Source organism: Lytechinus variegatus, chromosome 11, assembly GCF_018143015.1.
Source record: "Lytechinus variegatus isolate NC3 chromosome 11, Lvar_3.0, whole genome shotgun sequence".
In the NCBI taxonomy this organism is placed as follows: domain Eukaryota; kingdom Metazoa; phylum Echinodermata; class Echinoidea; order Temnopleuroida; family Toxopneustidae; genus Lytechinus; species Lytechinus variegatus.
Genome location: NC_054750.1, coordinates 24,233,584 through 24,252,165, shown reverse-complemented (window position 1 = coordinate 24,252,165; position 18,582 = coordinate 24,233,584). Strand labels below are relative to the sequence as shown.

Genomic DNA, 18,582 nt, shown 5'->3' with positions numbered 1-18,582 from the left:
TGGAATTCTTACTAATAGTTCTAGTTTTAATTCCATAAAATATTAATGTATTTATGTCTTACTATGTAAAGTGCATAGAAAGATGTCTATCTATTATGTAATCAACAAATCAATCTTTATCATTCTTATAATTACCATATAACTTTATTTCAGGTTTAATTATGATTGTGTTTATTTAAGTAATTTATCAAAAAGATATTACTATAAATGATTTCGGATCAATTCCCATTATCTTCATCCAACAGATGAGATATGATATTCTAAGAACTGTGACTTCTTCCTATCCTCTGTAAATACTTACGATGCCTTGATGACGGTCTCTCGTCTTGGTGGAGCGTCGACCTTGACCTTGAGCATACCATCCTCGAAGGACAGGCTGCCTCCGAAGCTGAGGGATGTGGCCATGTTGACCTTGTGAGACAGACCGCTACGGGCGCAATGGGCATCCACCATCATGTTACTGCTCACCTCAATGGCCGCACTAAAACAAATCAAGTTCAGGAAAATATTCAAGTATCCATTCTGCGTACAACACTAGTCAATAAACTATCAATAAATTGGAAATATTGTGTCCATTAGATGGTACTGTCAAGATGAACTTGAGCGAAATTCATGATCCTAAATTGCACATTGAATGATTTATCAATACTCTTTCAGCTTAGTTTGAATGTTTACCGGGATCGGCTGTCAAAACAATCGATCTTAAACATCATGATGATATTACTTGATTATGATAATACATCGCCTGCACTCTCATAATTATAAAAAAAATGGATGTTGTATTGTGTATACAATATCAATATAAGTATCCAACATAAAGCAACATATTTTAGATTAGCAAGATATAGCAAGTGAAATGGCTTACCTTGGCTCAAAAACTCCCTTGATAGCCAGTGTCCTTGGACTGGCCACCATGCCCAGGACGTCCAGCTTCCCTGATGCCTTCAGGATGCTGTTGAATGCTCCTTGGATGTTGACCTCTAGAGGCATACCAGCCATTGTCGGGATGGACACCTTGGATGCCTTGAAGTTCTTGTTCAGACTGTATTCATGGGTCCTGTGCGTGGTCAGGGATGCGATGATCTGTGGGCAGTTAACAATTGGAAATAGGAATGTATGTTTAATGAAGGTTAGCCCTTTGGAACCGAGATTTAGAAGGTTGTTTGATGAAAATTTAAAAGTCAGGGCTAAAAGTTTGGGGGTTTTTTTCAAGAAACTCCTTTTTGCCTTCTCTGCAAAATTGGATTTGAGGGAGCATGTCAGATATGCTAAACTTATGCAAGTATTACTTTCAATGAAATAATGAATGCTTTCGCTGAATACTTAAAAGGTAAATATTCTCCAATTTCACACTGTTTTGATGTCTTTAAGGTCTCAAAGAAGACAACTCAAATTTGAAGAATTTGTCTCATGATATAAGCTACTGAAATTGAAAATTTGATGGGTCAAAAGCAATTCTGGTATTAACTCTGGCATAAGTTATTGATTACACCATTCTGCTAGAAAATCTATGCATAAAAAGGTCAGTTTGAAACTGGGATTTTTTCATAAGTCTCCACTGGCTAGAGCCGGTGCAACAATTAATTTCCACACCCTATCATTCATTAATACAAAATATCATGTTTACATATCTTCCACTCCCTTTATTAATCCATCACAAAAATATAACTCTGACGGTCAAAAGAATGTTATATTTCACAACCTATTAGTCAATAATACTCAATATATACCAATCTTCAACCATCCTCCTTTGCAATCTTGGGCCAACAGGAAAATATAACTTACAGTCACGTATGCTATGTTGCCCACCCCATCATTCATTAATACATATTATATACCACATTCATGTATCTTCAATTCTCTTCATTTCCCGTCAGGAAAGAGGACTCTGGCAGTCAGAAGAATGTTATATTACACACCCTATCAGTCAAATATTATAATATATACCATGTTTAGATCCTTACCTGCATGATGTTTTCCCTGCTGAACTTCTCAGCCATACGCTCAAAGTCATCACGGTCCTTGTAGAAGACGTCATTACCAAAGACCTTCATTGCCAACGAAGCTTGCTCGATCTCCTCATGCTCCAAGTCATGGTTTGATTCATACTGTTAGAGTGAACAATGAATATTTAATTGTAAAGAACCCAGTATAATCATGATTGTATATTTTTTATGTAGAATACAGTGTAAATAATAAACAACTTTAAAATGGAAATACAATGTTTTTGTGTATGATACATAAGAATTACACTGGAGTGTGCAAAGTCCAGTAGGATATACATGTAAGAGTACAGAGGTACAAAATCTTGATATTAAACTTCAATTGAACTATACACACTTACAAAACCAGATGCATGCAGTCTACATACACCACGATTAAAACCACCGATCAAAAACTACCTTTGAGAATTTGGAGCAATACCATTTGTAACGGTCATTTTAAAGAAGTAAAGGAATGTTCAATGTATGTGGTGGAATCAACCAGATCAGGAAAGGAAATAATCTGAATTTTTAAAGGCTGTCTTTTTTTTCTCCCATTGGGGCAATTGCAGAATTTTGAGGGCTATTTCTTTCATTTTAAGGGCTACTTTGGGGGGAGGGGCATCAAGCATATACAGTAAAGGCAAACATCATTATTCTGCCATAGTTAGCATATTGATTTTGTAAATAATTTTGAATATTGTTTGTAACAGATCTTGGGGCGACTCAAGAGATATTGGTCACCCTGAAGCATGCATTTCGGGGAGATTTCAGGGGAAGTAGCCCATCGTCCTCATTTATTCCCTAGGCTGACCCAGATAGAAATTGTTCATCACCTGGTTCCTGATCTTATTCAGAGCAGAATTCTTGATGCCTTCCCTCCTCTGTCGCCTGGCGCGTTTCTTGAACATCCTCTGAACCGATCCAATCATGTCGGCATCACGGTCCTCATCGCTGTGTGCCATAAGGGACTCCAGGGCTTCTTGCCATCCCTCCGTCCTGGCATCCAACTAAAGAGAACACCCAATATACCATTGCATATTAGTCATATTAAGTGGTCTAGTGCTATAACACTTGTCTTTCAATCCGAGGGTTTCGAGTTGAAATCTCAGCTACAGTTTTCTGTTAACAAGGAATTTCCCAAGTAGGTGAATGGGTACCCAGCAGGGTTAATTCCTCAAATGTACCAAGTGCTAAAAACAGCAGCTCAGGCTAAAATTTTGGGATAATGCGCATTTGAATAGAAAAATAGATAACCTAGGTAGACTGTATGCTATATATTATCGATGCACTGTCAACATGAATACTTAGAAATTTGTCTCTTTCGGATTTCATGCATTTACTTGAAGTGGCCAATTCAAATGGCACGTAAAATGATTTTTTTCAATTATATTTCAACATTGTTCACCAACACAGCGATCAAAGGATCCTTAAGATAATGACAATCTCCCGACAAAAACACTTCAAATCATGGTTTTGGCCAGATTCCTCGACTCAAAAAGGCAACCCTGATCCATAATGTACTGCATTAACAAATAATTTTCAGGACAATTTTTTACAATTTTTATATATATAGAGCATCGTCATAATTTCTTAATCTCTAAATTCTACATATGTTTTCATGTGCAGCATTTCCTTATACAGATGTGATTTTTTCTGCAATGTTCAAAACATACAATAAGCAAAGAGAATACTTCAGATAAAATTCACAACTGAATGGGGGGGTTAGCTTACATAGTAACAATAATGTTCATTCAATACACATAGCTGTGAAAATTTCAAATTGGTGTATCATATACCTCAAAGAGATCAAGTCCGTATCCGAAGACGTCCACGTTCATGGCCAACCTGCCACTCCTTGGGAGGTAAGACTCGGAGGAGAAGACAACATCACCATCAAAATGGATGCCATTGCCACTCTCATCTACAAAATAGAATGCAAGATGCAGTTTAAAGAGAAATTCCAGTAGTTGCACTAAACACTGATTTCATGAGAAAGTCTGTAAAACAAGGCTTAATTGTCAGTATATCATCGAGGATCTAGATCTGGTACAATTACATTAACTGAACTTTGTGAAATCTTGAAATCTACGCTGAAAAATGTTCACACCGAAGATCCCCAACACAGATAAGCGCACGTGGGAAAATGTATAATTATTGCTTAGAGCGTCGGGCCCGACGCTCTACCCGAATCCTGTGCTTATTTGCTGATTTCTCAGCAATTACACAATTTCTTCCAGAATCCTTTGGCACATGCGTTTTATTTATACAAACAGACACTTTGGTGGTCATTTCATTGGATTCTGTATGAACTCATTTTGATATCGTTACCAAAACTAGCATTTACCTTTAAAGGGGACCTTCACCATGCTGATGAGTTGTTTTTAATAAGAGAAGGAAAAAATAGGTAAGGCTTGATAAAACTTCATTAAAGAATAACCATTTCTACAATCTTGTTGAAAATTTGATATTGTGAAGTCACAGATCCTCCATGTGTCATGTGATATAAGTTCCCGAAAATAATTTGTTTCCCCTGCGGGTGCAAAAGAAAAGTTATTTTATTTCAGCAGGGGATAATCATAAATCACATCAATCCTCACCCCCTTCTATAAGAAATATATTCTTTTATTCATCACTTTCCTTTCAAATATTGAAATAAATGAAATTTATATTACGTGACACATCATAAAACACAGAATATTTGGTTCAAGAAATCTAGCTCATTCAGCTGAAGTAATGGTCACCCGTCACTTTTAAAATCCTGCTTAATCTACAGACTTGTGAAATGGTCCCAACATGTCCCAATTAAATGCATGGGGCTTCGCACTCACCGTCAAAGTATGAAAGGCCGTAGTTGTGGGAGAACTTCCTGTAGTCCATGCCACACTTTGTCACATTGGCAAGGGGGCTCTGGCTGAGGGCAGACTGGAGGTCATGCACCATGGGGTCCTGGGAGTTCCTCAGGTTGGCAAGATGGCTGGATACATAGCAGGTCACTGGAAGATACAGATTAAAAGGTCAAAGGTCATATATTGTGTCCAGCCTGTAAGTTCTATAACGCAGTTCATATTTGGGATAAGATGCAAATACCATTACCTCTGTGTTGTAGAGACGGGTCTTGAGGAAATCCTGGTTCATGTCACACTACCCCCCCCCCAATAAACAACAATGATAAAATTTAAAAAAAGAAGTTCTTCTAGATTGAGGCATGAATCTCCCTACCTCGGAACTTTCCAATTAAAAAGATACATTCATGAACTTTGATGCAAATATAAGTCAAATTAGATCACCAACAAACTACAATATAGATTTAGTAGTAATTGAAAAATCTCATTAGTCGTGTCAAGGTTCTGAGTTATTTCTTTATCGACCAGAATGACTATAAATCCCACTCCTGCCACCATAAACACAACTTTTAACATCGTCTTGGCCCCCCCCCCTGCCTTTTTACTCTGCACCAATCTGCAACAAGGATTTCAGTAGAGTACAACAGATATCTGCTTGAATCATGTATGGACCAACCCTTTATGAAATGCTCTACAACCCTACCTTGGTTGGTGGGTTCCACGGCCATGGCATTAGCAATGCCCTGAAGGAGCTCCTCTGAAGGACACCTGATGATGGCCCGGTAGGCAGCAATCCTCAACTCGCTGTCGTTATCGACGGTGCTGAAGACACGCATGAAACGATCGACCTGAAGATGAAGAGAAGACAACAAAGCATGAAGAATTTAGATATCTTCAAAAATATTAAACTCCAAGTTGAGGATTTCATGACGACTTCAGGATCAGGAAGAAGGTGGAGAAAAGGTATTAAGCTCTAGTTTATGTTTGGCTTAGGATGAAGTGCATTTCCAATCCAAGCAGTATCTGCAAGAGCAGTTGACATGGAACAATGCAAGTTTACGCCATCCTTAGTAAAGATATATATTCAAGACTTTATCACTGAAACTGTGTTGAAACTTTTGAAGATTAACAATGTATCAAAATATTTCCTACAACTTCCGGTAGATGTTCTCTCGTACATGGAAACAAACTTTGAAAAGAACTACCCTCTGTGTAAGAAAATGATAATAAACAGCATTTTACATAACATCATCCAGCAAATAAACTAGTAATGTGGCAATATCAATTACGAAAATGATACCAAACACAAATTGTAATAAAACAAAAACAATAGTTCTTATAACATCAATTGACAATATAGCCCTTTCATTTTCCAAATGACAATAGGGTCATCACTGGGTATGACCGAGTTGTTTTAAGAAAAGAAAAGAATTGCTTACAGGGACATCAGCACAAGACGCTCTTCTGTAAGCTTGGATAGAAGCAACACGTAGTTGGTTAGAGTTCTGGTCCCTGTTGCATCGGTTGAGGAGGCTCTTGGTTTGGATAAGACCCATGTTACCAATGGCCCTGACAGACATCAGTATCTACATTCAACAAATGAAATATTGGAGAAAAAAATAATGGAATAGCAACATTGACTTTCAAAATCTGAGCTGCAAGGGCTTTTGACCCGTGTCTGTGATATATTTCTACAAAAATGAAGCCCAGAAAAAAAAATTCACCTGAAAATCAATATTTAGTACTTCACAAAAGTGAAATGTAAAGTGACAGGAAACGTCATCTTAATCAAACAAAAAAACAAATGTTGGTCTGCTCAGAACATTGCAACACCACTACGTGAAATTCACAAACTCATTGATTGTGGGTATCAAACGAAAGACTTCTGAATGATTGTCCAAAGATCAAGTGGGTAATCCAGACAATGGTATTTGTTGCTATGTCAGTATAGCATCAAGATAACTGAAAAACTTTGTATTCAATATTGTACAAGGTTGTGTCCATTAAATTTACAAGCCACTTGCTGTTAGAGGAACCTCCATATCTATTATATTAATAATACTATGTTATATTTCTGCTGGGGTTTTTTTAAGAATGGAAAAGAAATTGAAATTAAACATGACCTGAGACAGGTGAACATACCCTATTTTCATCTTCTTCGTTCTCTGGCAGACAGGATTCATGGAGATTATCTTCAAAGACCATGGCAGCCTGCTGGATATCAGGGTCCCTGGAGCAGTCGTCGTCCGAGATGCGACAATATTGGTGGATCATCGATGAGAGGGCGTAGTAAGCCGGGAGATTTACCTCCTCGGTTCCATGGACATAGCGCTGAAACAAGTAAATTGATTCACATGAAATCGATATATAACTTACAAAGTGAATCTAAAAACACAACAAAAATCCAAAAGAAGAAAGATTGCCTCATGCTATCAGAATATACCTTCTTTCCATCTAGATGGGAAATACACTTTATAAATCCTATGTATTATTATCAAAACTGTCCATATTTCTGGTCTTAAAACTAAATCTCTCTTCAAAACTCATCAATCACTTTAGTGATGGAAGGTCAAAGTTCTTGGGTCAATTAACGTCACTCAAAAGGAATACACAATGTGGGACACATGTGGGTCACTATCTGACCAGTAGCCTATCTTAGAATGTCAGACAACATACATGTATTGTGGTATCTAACGGCCATTCAAGAGAGTTGGCCTTATTGAAAAGTTTCCAATGGTTGCAGGAATTTCAATTGATTGCTTTTTGGCAAACTGCACACTTGCAATTGATAGATGGAACAGCGAACTAACCCAAACTTTCAGTTGGGAAAGCTGACCAGCAATCAATAAAAAAATTGCAAGTGATTCCAAGGCCCCGTCTTACAAAGAGTTGCGATTGATCCGATCAATCACAATTATGGACGGCCGGCAATGTCAAATTCTATTATGCTTGTTTGTTCAAAATATTTTCTATTTATGATGTATATTCATGTATTCATTGTTTTCTGGAAAAATCACCGTGCTTCTCTTTGTTTACAAAGGACTTTGTGCATATATCCTGTAGAAAAAATTTTGACACCGATGGATTTCCATAGAACTGACTTGTAATATCTTGAAAATCTGATGCAACACAGCGGAAGATAGCTTGCCCCGTATTCAGGTGCATACCTTGACAATGTTGATCATGTTTTTGGTAGGGTTCTTGTGAAAGACGAGCTTCATGAACCACTTCCTGAGGTAGAATTCGTTTTCAGCCGAGTTCTCGGAATTGATGATTGAGTGGAATCCCTGAGCGCACTGCTCGGTGTCGCAATCAGTCAAAGCGTCCTTCACCATGTTACTGAAAGGATGCAAACATAGAAACTTAACACGAGTATAATACATTCACAGTGAATTCTTATTTGGTCTTATTCCACTTGGTCTGAAATATGCCAGGCTCAGCCTTCACACTATAATATTCCGATTTCTCCCAACAGCTCATCTACTTTTATAATTCTTTGCCGTAAATGCTACTTAGAATAACCCACATATCATTTCCTCTACTTTCCATTTGGACAATAATTGTTTTGTCTTGTACCCTTTGATGTGACAAACTTGTATTCAGACAAGGCCACAACAAAGACAAACTTAGAACTGCAAGACAGATGTAGTTCCATTTAGACCATTGGCTAATAAATCTTTGATGGGTAATTCCATAAAACATGACTGTCAGACAGCTTTTCGGACAATGAATATTGATGTAATGCTCCCCCAGGGATTCATTCTTGTAAAATGAATGTGGTCTTGCAAAGGTCCTACCTACTCAAGCTTTATAACAAGCAATCATATTACTTTAGTTCTCAGGTGTATTGGGAACCCCCCCCTGGCCAATTTCGCAACTTGGAAAATCTTCATGAATGATTATTCCTGGCTCCCTTTATTGATCCACCTTATCACATCAATTCATTCAATTGCATTGCATTTGAGTTGAGGGAGGGGTGATCTCTGTGAGTGCAAAGTAAAGCCAGCCACCCCTGTTGTCGGGGACTTAACCGGATTTAAAACCTGGATGACTGACCGACTACAGACATGACACTGACATCAACCGACTTACATGACTTCATCCGTCTCAGGGCAGATTCTGAAGAGTCTGTTGATCACAGTGTACATGTTGTCCATGTCCAGTTCTCCGAACTGCTTGGTCAGGGTTTCAAAGAGTCCAGGAGTCTCATGGCTGATGCCGTTGGTGATGGAATCGCAAATCTGGGTGATAGTCTTTCGGACATCCCTACTGCTTACCTCAGAGACTGGGCTTGGATTCTCATAGAGAAGACTGGTCCTACGAGCAAACTCGCTACCTGTGGGACACAGGAGCAAAGATGTTATGGTGTGATGAGCTAATTGGATCTATTACATTTCTCTGACAGCTAAATCAACCTTGAGAAAAAAAAAGGTGACTACTGTCTCTGAGTATTGTCAAATAAAGAAGATATAAAAAAATGCAAAGCTATATAGCAAATCACCAACTCATAGCATCATGTTTTGCACATTTTTAAAAAGAGAATTTGAATGGTCCCACAGCATCACTCCCTTGTGGCAAAAGGATTGTCTCTCTTACCATTTTTTGTCGCATCATGCATGTACCTTAAAAAGTTGTGAAGCATTGCTCACAAACTGTCTTGCGTTTTGTCCTAACAAGGCTATTGAGTGACTTCCCAATTCCTTCACAAATACTAGAGAAAGATTCAGCATTCACATTTCTCAACTTACCAAGTGATGATGAGATCGTCGGCCTGACGTCAATCTTGGCAATTGATGTGCGTACACTGACTTCTGGATGGGACTCTGACTCAGCGAATGGCTTGAGTGTGTGAGTCTCCTGGCATTCTATGGTACTGATACTCTGACTGTCCATCGTGTACTCGCATTCCATCCTGCTTGTCAGGGGGCTTGCAGTAGGCTGTAAATGAAGGTAAGGGGGATAAATCAACGGAACTGGCATCATCAAGGGAGGGTTGCATGAAACAACTCGTCAGCTATTTTCATTGACCAGTCTGCTCTCAACAAATCAGATGCAAGTATTTACGGAGCTTGATATGTGAAAAATCACTAACAAATCAACTATTAAGACACTCTCATGGGTCGCGTTTCATGAAAGGACAGTCGGATTTTTATCCCACCAAGTCTGTTTATGTCAGTTACCATGGTAACACTTCTTCTCAGCCAATCAATATCAAAGAAAGTTGTTAGATCACATGACAGATGTTGATGAAATGCTTCCTAGAGCCAGCCAGCATGAGATGTGTACAATGAGTTCAATCCTGTGAATGTCTCTAACACCAAAGAATGTGGTCATTATTCGAGATACTATCTGAGGGACAAGATGTTATCAACACCCTGTTTTTAGGAATTAGAAGAGGGGCACTATTGGTGCCCTCAATATGCTACTTATACACAGCATTGAGCTCTCAAATGATTCATTAAATGATATCATAATTGCTACATCTTGGGGGGTATTCATCATGACTGTTATTGCCAAGAAAATTCGGATAGGCAGTAAATGATAATCTAAGTCGGAGCAGATCAAATATTCAAGTTGCATTTCTGAACAAACCTCATGTGCTCTCAATTATCAATTCCCAACAATACCTGTCAAGAAGTAACATGCTTCCCCACATCATTCAATTAACATAGAGAATACTTACAGCAAGAAGATGGACGGGCACGGCATCCACAAACATGTTAAGGTTCGTCCTGTGCTTGCACATCAGATAATCGTTACTCTTAATGAATGACATCTCTCCTGTTGGACTGTACACAGGCATGCAAGTTCCAGTGACACTAGTCTGCAGATTGAGATAAGATGAAGTGTACAAAATTAAATCTTAACAATAACATGCCAGATTAATTGCAGCTCTATCAGACTATATGTGTATTATTTGGCGACGATTGGGGACATGGAATGTTGAAAATTAATCAGTCTGAATATGATTAAGGATCTAGAACAGTGTTTTCAGCTGCAAGTTGAAAGAATAAGTTTCATGTTTTTAGAAATGTGTATTGCATATACTGGTTGTAGAAAGTCATGTTACAACTGCATTTTAAATATAATTTTAATTTGACACCTACTCACTATAGTATAAATTCTATATGAAATACAAACTGCCCATGGTATCATGGGGAGTGGATGATGGATCAAGACTTGAGAGCATCATCTCAGTAGCACAGATATTTGTCTTTTAAGAACATACATTCCTTAGCCTGCTTGGGGCAATGTCAGGCTACAAAAGTGAGATAATATTAACTCTAAATGATATAAGAATCCATGGATAAAATAGACAAGAGCATACACAAATAACTGATCATAAGACTTGATTCCATCCCGAATGACAGACAACGTATGTTACTGGGTGAACACCAGGGTAAGAAATCATTCTTATTTTTAGGGGCTATTTTTTTTCATCATTATTGCAGTGATTGTTGAATTAAAGGGCCATTTCTTTCATTTAATGCACTATTTGTCTTTGCAATAAGCACTTATGTAGTAAATGCAAACATCGCAATTCTGCTATGTGCAGAATGCTGATTTTCTAAATTATTTCTTGGATACTGTTTATGGGAGATCTTTAACAGGCTCTTGAAAAGGTGGCTGCCCCAAAGATGCGACTTGGAGAACTTAAGAGGCGATTTATGCGGTCATGAGATCAACTCGACCAGCACCCTCATTCATTTCCTATGCTTGTGAACATCCTTGTGCATCAAATTCCCCCTACAAGCTAGCTTTTGAGAGTATTCCACTCCTTAAGTTTTGGCCCAGGCAAAGATGCATTAACGCTTACCTCAAAGACACCAGCCACGGATAGAACATCGTTTGAGGTAGTTCTCTTGGTCTGCATGTGAGACAGGAATCCTCTCTTCACATTGAGGGCCCAGATCTCTTCCCCGGCCTCAGGGCAGACAGAGGTGATGGTGCCGTTGCTCTCCATTGAGAAGCGCAGAGGATGGGCATTGAGACTGAGGGCGAAGGTTGATTCCGTCTCCGCGGGTACCATGACGCCATCGGACTGCCTTTCAAGGATGCTGATATCACTGAGCTGAAAAAGAAGAGTCAACCATAAACTTGGGTTAAAAATGAGGAAATGACAAACACATAAGGATATGAACTCACAAGCTGAACTTAGTAGGAAAAAAGGGATTTTTTTGTAAAACTCTTTGTATGAAAGAATGTAAAGCATACTTTATAAGAATACAACAATGAACATGTAGCAGAGATCACCAATGAAGGCTTTGTTCTCATCCTTCAAACAATTCAATACCAGTCACGATAAGCATCTACATGTAGCTTAACATTTATCATAGCCTTGATTCACAGATACATGGCAAAACATCTTACGATGTCTACAGTATATTCATATTGTTTATTACACCGAATTTTTGGTTTAGACAATATCCAACTACATAAACTCTCAATAGGTTATTGTGAATTATGTAAAATAAATTTTAAGACAGATTTCTAAAGAGATCTATAATAACTGTATTTGATGTCCATGCATGCATTGCAAAATGTTATTTAACTGCTTAGAATTTGAGGGGTAAAATCAGATAACCCCTAAAACAAGATAGCTGCCAAAAACCCATAAGGACTGCGACTTTTGTTGCACTGCTTACTATGAGCATCTTGTCACAGGCTGAGAGGCCTTCAATGACGGCTGTAGCTTCGATACGGACGGTTGAAGACTGGGTAATGTCGGAGCCATTGATTCTGCTGTCAATGTCCACGGCATATGAAAAGTAGTAGCTCTTGAAGGATCTGAACATCCCTTCATCTTCTGAAATGGATAGAAAAAATAAAATAACAAAATTCACAATCAATCTCTTCGGATTCATTCATACTACAAAAACATACCAACACACATCTCTGGTACATTGACAAAAGGGTTTGGTTTTAACAGTAACGGGATAGGGGTTGCTGGACCATGTTAAAACAGGAGTGTGTATGTAGCTACTCCTTACTGCAGCTACTAGTCTTCAAGGGCCTTTTTTAAGAATCCTCTATTCCAAATGAATTCAATAGTTTATTGAGTATAAAAATCAATACAGGACACATGTACAGCCAATAGGCTAAAATTAACATGTTCATAATGAAAATATATAAAGGTCACCCATAAGCAATAGCAAGAAAACATACAGGTACATAAGAATTTAAAGCATGCTCAACATAGCTAAATTAATACATTTCCCAAAGGTAATTGCAGATAAGATCATCTTTACCCGAACTATTAAAGTGGCATAAACATTGAAATCAAGAGTGATACCCGAGCAAAGTATCCTTTCTTAATCATTGAAGGCCTCCTGGACACAGTCCACATTGAATAGGCTCACTAAAAAGACTTGATAATTCATAAATAATGTGCCTGAGGAGCCCAGAGTAAACCAGAGCTACCAAGTCTCACGCATTATGCGTGAGACTCAACTCACTCAAGCATTTTGGACTCTTGTTCATCCCCTCATATCTCTGTCTCACGCAACTCTCACAGCCTATCCCCATATACTTTGTACACAATGTCTGTGATCTCACTCAGATTCACAGAAAATCTCACGCATAGCTGGTCTTTGAATTTGGCATCTCTGAGTAAACAGTACTGTCCCTAACAATTAGCATCCCTAAATGTTGTTTAGAAGGGAAAACCCTAATTTATTGCTGATAATAGTGCCTGTGATGAAAAAGCATCCTTTTTTTTCAAAAGACACCAAAAAGCCCAGGTGCCTGAAATGAAACCTTTCCATTCAATGGTTTTCTGGATGTGAATGCATAGCAGGGCACGAGGAAAGCCCCCCCCCCCCCCCCCGAGCCGAAGCTTCATTATGCCACTTGAACTATTCTATAATCTTATAGAGCGTAGTCTTAATTGACATATTGTTAAAGTATTTTTTTCATCAATTACATTACTGAGAAGTAGTTTGTTTTTCTACATTTTAAAGACCACTTAAAATTTTCTTATACATCTAGTAATTGCAAATATCAGAAATCTATACATGTACAAAAACTAAGCCATCTACAGACCCCCAGAAAAATGACAGACTTTAAAAATTTCATTAGTCCATTTCATTGCAACTTTTTCTCATAAACATTTTTACCTGTCCAATCTTGCAACCAACTCATATTATGAAAATGATAAACAACTCTTAACTTAATAAAGATCTCTACATTAAATAGGCTCACTAACAAAAATATTAATGTTTGTCATTTTGCCTCCGACAAAGATTCTGCTAGGATCGAAAGCTTAGGCCCCTTTTGACTTTCTTTATAAAGATCTCGTCTAACATGTCAAACTTATTACACTACATTTTGGCTTTGCCTTTTGTAAATATTCAAAACATGAATAATAATGAGAATTATGCAAGAGTATCGATCATCTAACATTAAAAGCTAATTTCAATCAAAATTTAGCGATGATTTATTAATGCTAAATCTCTTCATCCAATCAACCAATGTTTCTTTGTCAATATATTTCATGTTTAAATCTAGCACTCCTCTCTGTCATTAAAAAAATTACCATTCGATACTGAGATAATACAGGGCTCGACACTAGCGGCGGTCCGACGGTCCCAGACCGGTAAAAATCGCTGTCGGGCCAGTAGATTTTCAGAAATTGGAAGATTTACTGGTCCGACATGACCAGTAAAAAATATCATTGTTGGGCCAGTAATTTTTCCAAAAATAGCAAGATTTAAGGGTCCGACATGACCAGTAATAAAAACCATTGTTGGGCCAATAACTTTTCCAGAAATGGTCAAATTCACAGCAAACCATTTCCCCCCGTTAAATTCTGCCATTCACACACAGAATACACACAGAATGAATCGCACATGTTACTAGAGTACTATACAGCATGCATACAGTGTACATGTAGTCAGCCAAACAACCCACATGGTAAATTCTCCACTGGCCGCACGAACGAAGCCTGGCTAAACTCTGGCAGAAATCTCTCACAGAACTGTCAAAATTCAAGGTTCATACTCATGAAAGGCTCTTATAATGTCCATATTTCCTAAAAATTTGAGCAACTCTGTCATTTGTAAGCAGTAAAAGGAGAAATTTTCACTTCTGTTTTGGTTCAAACAGATCGGGTTTCGGGTGATATCGTCTGAATACATAATAGCCCCACATATGCATTTATGTCTGTGTTGATACACTTGGTATCTGACTTTCTTTCGTAGCTATTTTAATTGAGCTAAAAAGAAACTGATAAATTGTTTATGATAATAGTTTTAGCTTTCTTCCTATTTTTCTTTCCTTCTTAATCTTTCTTTGTTTCTTCCCTCAAATTTTTTTGTTACTGTCTTTCTTTTTTAATTTCCCTTTTTTTCTTTAATTCATTTTTTCTTTCTATCCTTTTATAAAATATTTTCTCTATTTCCTTTTTCTCTCTCTTTCTTTCTTTCTTTCTTTCTGATATTTTCTTTCTTTAGTTTTTTAGTCCATCCATCCTATATTCATCTCTTCTCTTCTTTCTTTCTTTCCTTCCTTCTTTTTATCCCTTTCTTCATTCTTTGTTTCTTTCTTCCATCCATCATTTATTTACCCTTTCTTTTTTTATTTCTTTTCTCAGCCCTTTCTTTCTTACATTCATTCCTTCCTTTCTTCTATCTGTCTTGTTCTTTCCTTTTTCCCTTTGTTAATTATATCCTTTTACCTTTCCTTTCTTTTTTTGACTGCTTGCTTCCTTTCTCTCCTTTATTCTTTCATTCCTTCCTTTCTTTGTCTCTCGGTCTTTCTTTTTTTTCTTCCTTTCATCTATTCTTTTACCTTTTTTTTATAATTGCTTGCTTCTTTCCTTCCTTCCCTTCCTTCCTTTATTTATTTCTTTCCTTCTATCTATCATTTTACCTTTCCTTCATTTCTTCCTTAATTCCTTCCTTCCTTTCTTTTGTCCGTCTTTCCATCTCTCCTTTTACCCTTTCTTTTTTATTGCTTCTTCTTTCTTTCCTTTACTACTTTCTGGATTTGTTCTTTCTTTCTGTATTGCTTCCTTTATTTCCCTCCTTCATTTCTTTTTTTCTTTTCTTTCTTTCTTTCTTTCTTTTAATCTTTCTTTCTTTTAATCTTTCTTTCATTTGTTCCTTCTTTATTCCTTCCTTTCCTTCTTTAGTTCTTTCTTTTTTTCTTCCTTCACATCTATCCTTTCTTTACCTTTTTTTATTCCTTCCTTTCTTTTATTCTTTCTTTCTTTTCCTTCCTTCCTTCCTTCCTTCCTTCCTTCCTTTCTTTCTTTCTTTCTTTCTTCGTTTCTGTCTTTCTTTGTTTCTGTCTTGCTTTCTTTTTGTCCTTCATTTTTTTTTTTGGGGGGGGTAACGAAAGGCTAGAAAAATAAACTTGCGCCTTTTCTTAATGTTTTCTTTATTTTGGGGGACCAGTAGATTTTAGGTTCGGACCAGTAAAAATTTGAAAAACTGGGTATCTACTGGTCCGACATGAATAGGTTGGACCAGTAGAAAAAATGGGTTAGTGTGGAGCCCTGGATAATAATATACTCTTATAATATATGCATAAAAATGTTATAAGACGCAAGACACTACTAGTACTATACGTCATACAGTAAGAGAGTCAGTCATGACAGTCAGACTCATCCCTAAGCATCTTGCACTAGACTAGTTGAAGACTTCCATCCTCCGGTCTTCAGTGATCGGCGGAAAGCCGCAGTCGAGTAAGAATTCAGATCATCACCATCATCATCATCAGACATGCCATGGGGATCTAGATCGATAATACTACTAGGTCTAAACTGAAATTTCAGATTTTCATGAAGAAGTTAGGACTTTATTTTATTTGAAAATCTAAAAATGAAGGAAAGGCCAAAGCTGAGCAGAGCAATGGCGAAGACGGAATAGTAAATATTGCAACAAAAAAAATCATCATATGGGACTAAGGTAAATACAAAATGAAACAGACGTTTTTTCTAGGTTTCAAACCCTTTATTCTGTATATTGATGAATTAAAAAGATAATGCCAATAAATCACATGGCCATTTAATAATAAATGAAACTTACAATAGATTTAATGGACCGCAAAGCTCGGCCAAAAAATTAGTAAGAAAACAGCAAAATCCGCCTCCAAGTTGATTAGTCTTATATTACAGCATCTAGTTTGACTTACAAATGCAGGCGATTTTTGTTGTTTTTCTTACAAGAGATAATGTGAGGGGGAAATACCCCTAAATGATATATTTTTTTAAAATATTCACCTTAGATTCACTTTTATCCCAAAGACCCACAAAAAGTAAAGTGGAAAAGGTAAAACTTTGGTAAACTACTAACTGGGTCATCTCACTCTGGACTATACTCTACGAAGATCTGACCAATGAGAACGCAATTAGGTGTAAACATTGATCAGCTGGAGCGGACATGTGCGCAACAAGGTGAGGAAAAGAATTAGTTTTACCATAGAGCTATTAACAGTTAGCTCCATGGTTTTACCAAGAAAGAAACCCTGTGACTCAGAGTCAACATAAAAATTCTATGCAAATCTAGAATTCATACAACACCTTTCGTGGCCCCCTTCTTCCCTTCTTCCAACAAAAACAGCCAAGTTTTATGGCTGCTTGTTGTTCCCTTTCTTATTCGATCTCCGTCCCTTTTCTCAGTATTTCGCAATCAACATCCAGTCCTGCCTTCTTCTCGCACATCTCTCTCGAGAAAGGTAATTGTCATTCACAATGGGAGTGACATTGGAAATTCTCAATGGTTACAAATACAATCACATCCTTACCTCGACTATTGCATTGTTCCGCACATTGCGTTTCCCTCACTGGTCCTGTGAAAAACAAGAGATACATGACAATTAAGAAAAGGGGCGAGATAGACCCAAACTTGTAATTTAACTATCTACACCTCCAGAATACTGTTAATGTGATTAATTCTAGAATACCTCGAAGTAATATCGACCGCCTTATTATACTTTAGGATTTGTAGGCCTATTAATTAATGAACAACAATTAGAAATAAACTGATACGAACATGCCTGACATATCATCCAGGAAACATTACTATAGGTCACGATAGTATTTGAAACTGCAGAAGAATACTTTCGTCACAACTAAATAACTAAATTCAAATTCCAATTATTCTTTTCAAATTCATTTTAAATTCGGTTTCATTCAACAATACTCATCAAAAAGTCCGAAGGCGAAGACTAACAATGTGAGTTTACAATCAAAACACATAACAGGGAAAATAAATAAATACATAACATGCAGTGACCATTTAAAGAAAATATATACATATATATATATATCATGTTTAAAAATGCAATAACAGTATAACAACAAATTGAATGAGCAGATGGTGTAATTAATCTAAGCTTAATCTATTTTGAGGATTAAAAGGGATTAGCTGGTAAAATTAGTTGCCTATTGTTGCGCACCCTATGATGTTGAACAGGTGACACATGACGGACTTAAAGGAACATACAGGGTAAAATATCAAATTTGGATCAAATTTCAGTCTAATGATATGAAATTGAAATCCTCACACTTCAGGAAATTCATATGAGACATACAAAATAAGTCAATGGAAAGACCGACATCTCATCTCCCATCCCGGCCCCTTGGCTTCACTGCAGAATATCTTGTTGTTCTTCTCACCCCCGTTTCTCCATCTCATCCTCCTTTCTCTTTCTCCATGCAATTTACATCTAAACTATACCCTCCCCTCCTGTCACTTAGCCCGACATGACAGAAACGTCTTAAATTAGTTGATATATAAGTACAATTATAA

The 18,582-nt window shown here is 37.2% G+C and overlaps 1 protein-coding gene across 5 annotated transcripts in view; it reads right to left on the bottom strand.

Annotated features, from left to right (window-relative positions):
* Positions 1-18,582, bottom strand: part of LOC121423421 — a 42,871-nt gene that overhangs the window by 23,847 nt on the left and 442 nt on the right. For all 5 annotated transcript variants that reach the window (XM_041618753.1, XM_041618756.1, XM_041618755.1 and 2 more), the window contains exons 2-17: positions 17,576-17,620; positions 12,475-12,635; positions 11,646-11,900; positions 10,512-10,652; positions 9,577-9,766; positions 8,921-9,164; positions 7,996-8,167; positions 6,971-7,159; positions 6,268-6,414; positions 5,532-5,676; positions 4,814-4,978; positions 3,782-3,906; positions 2,819-2,992; positions 1,965-2,108; positions 866-1,083; positions 302-481 (exon numbers count right to left, since the gene is read on the bottom strand). In XM_041618753.1, the coding sequence (XP_041474687.1) occupies positions 302-481; positions 866-1,083; positions 1,965-2,108; positions 2,819-2,992; positions 3,782-3,906; positions 4,814-4,978; positions 5,532-5,676; positions 6,268-6,414; positions 6,971-7,159; positions 7,996-8,167; positions 8,921-9,164; positions 9,577-9,766; positions 10,512-10,652; positions 11,646-11,900; positions 12,475-12,635; positions 17,576-17,620 (2,695 nt within the window). The remainder of the gene's footprint in view (positions 1-301; positions 482-865; positions 1,084-1,964; positions 2,109-2,818; positions 2,993-3,781; positions 3,907-4,813; positions 4,979-5,531; positions 5,677-6,267; positions 6,415-6,970; positions 7,160-7,995; positions 8,168-8,920; positions 9,165-9,576; positions 9,767-10,511; positions 10,653-11,645; positions 11,901-12,474; positions 12,636-17,575; positions 17,621-18,582) is intronic.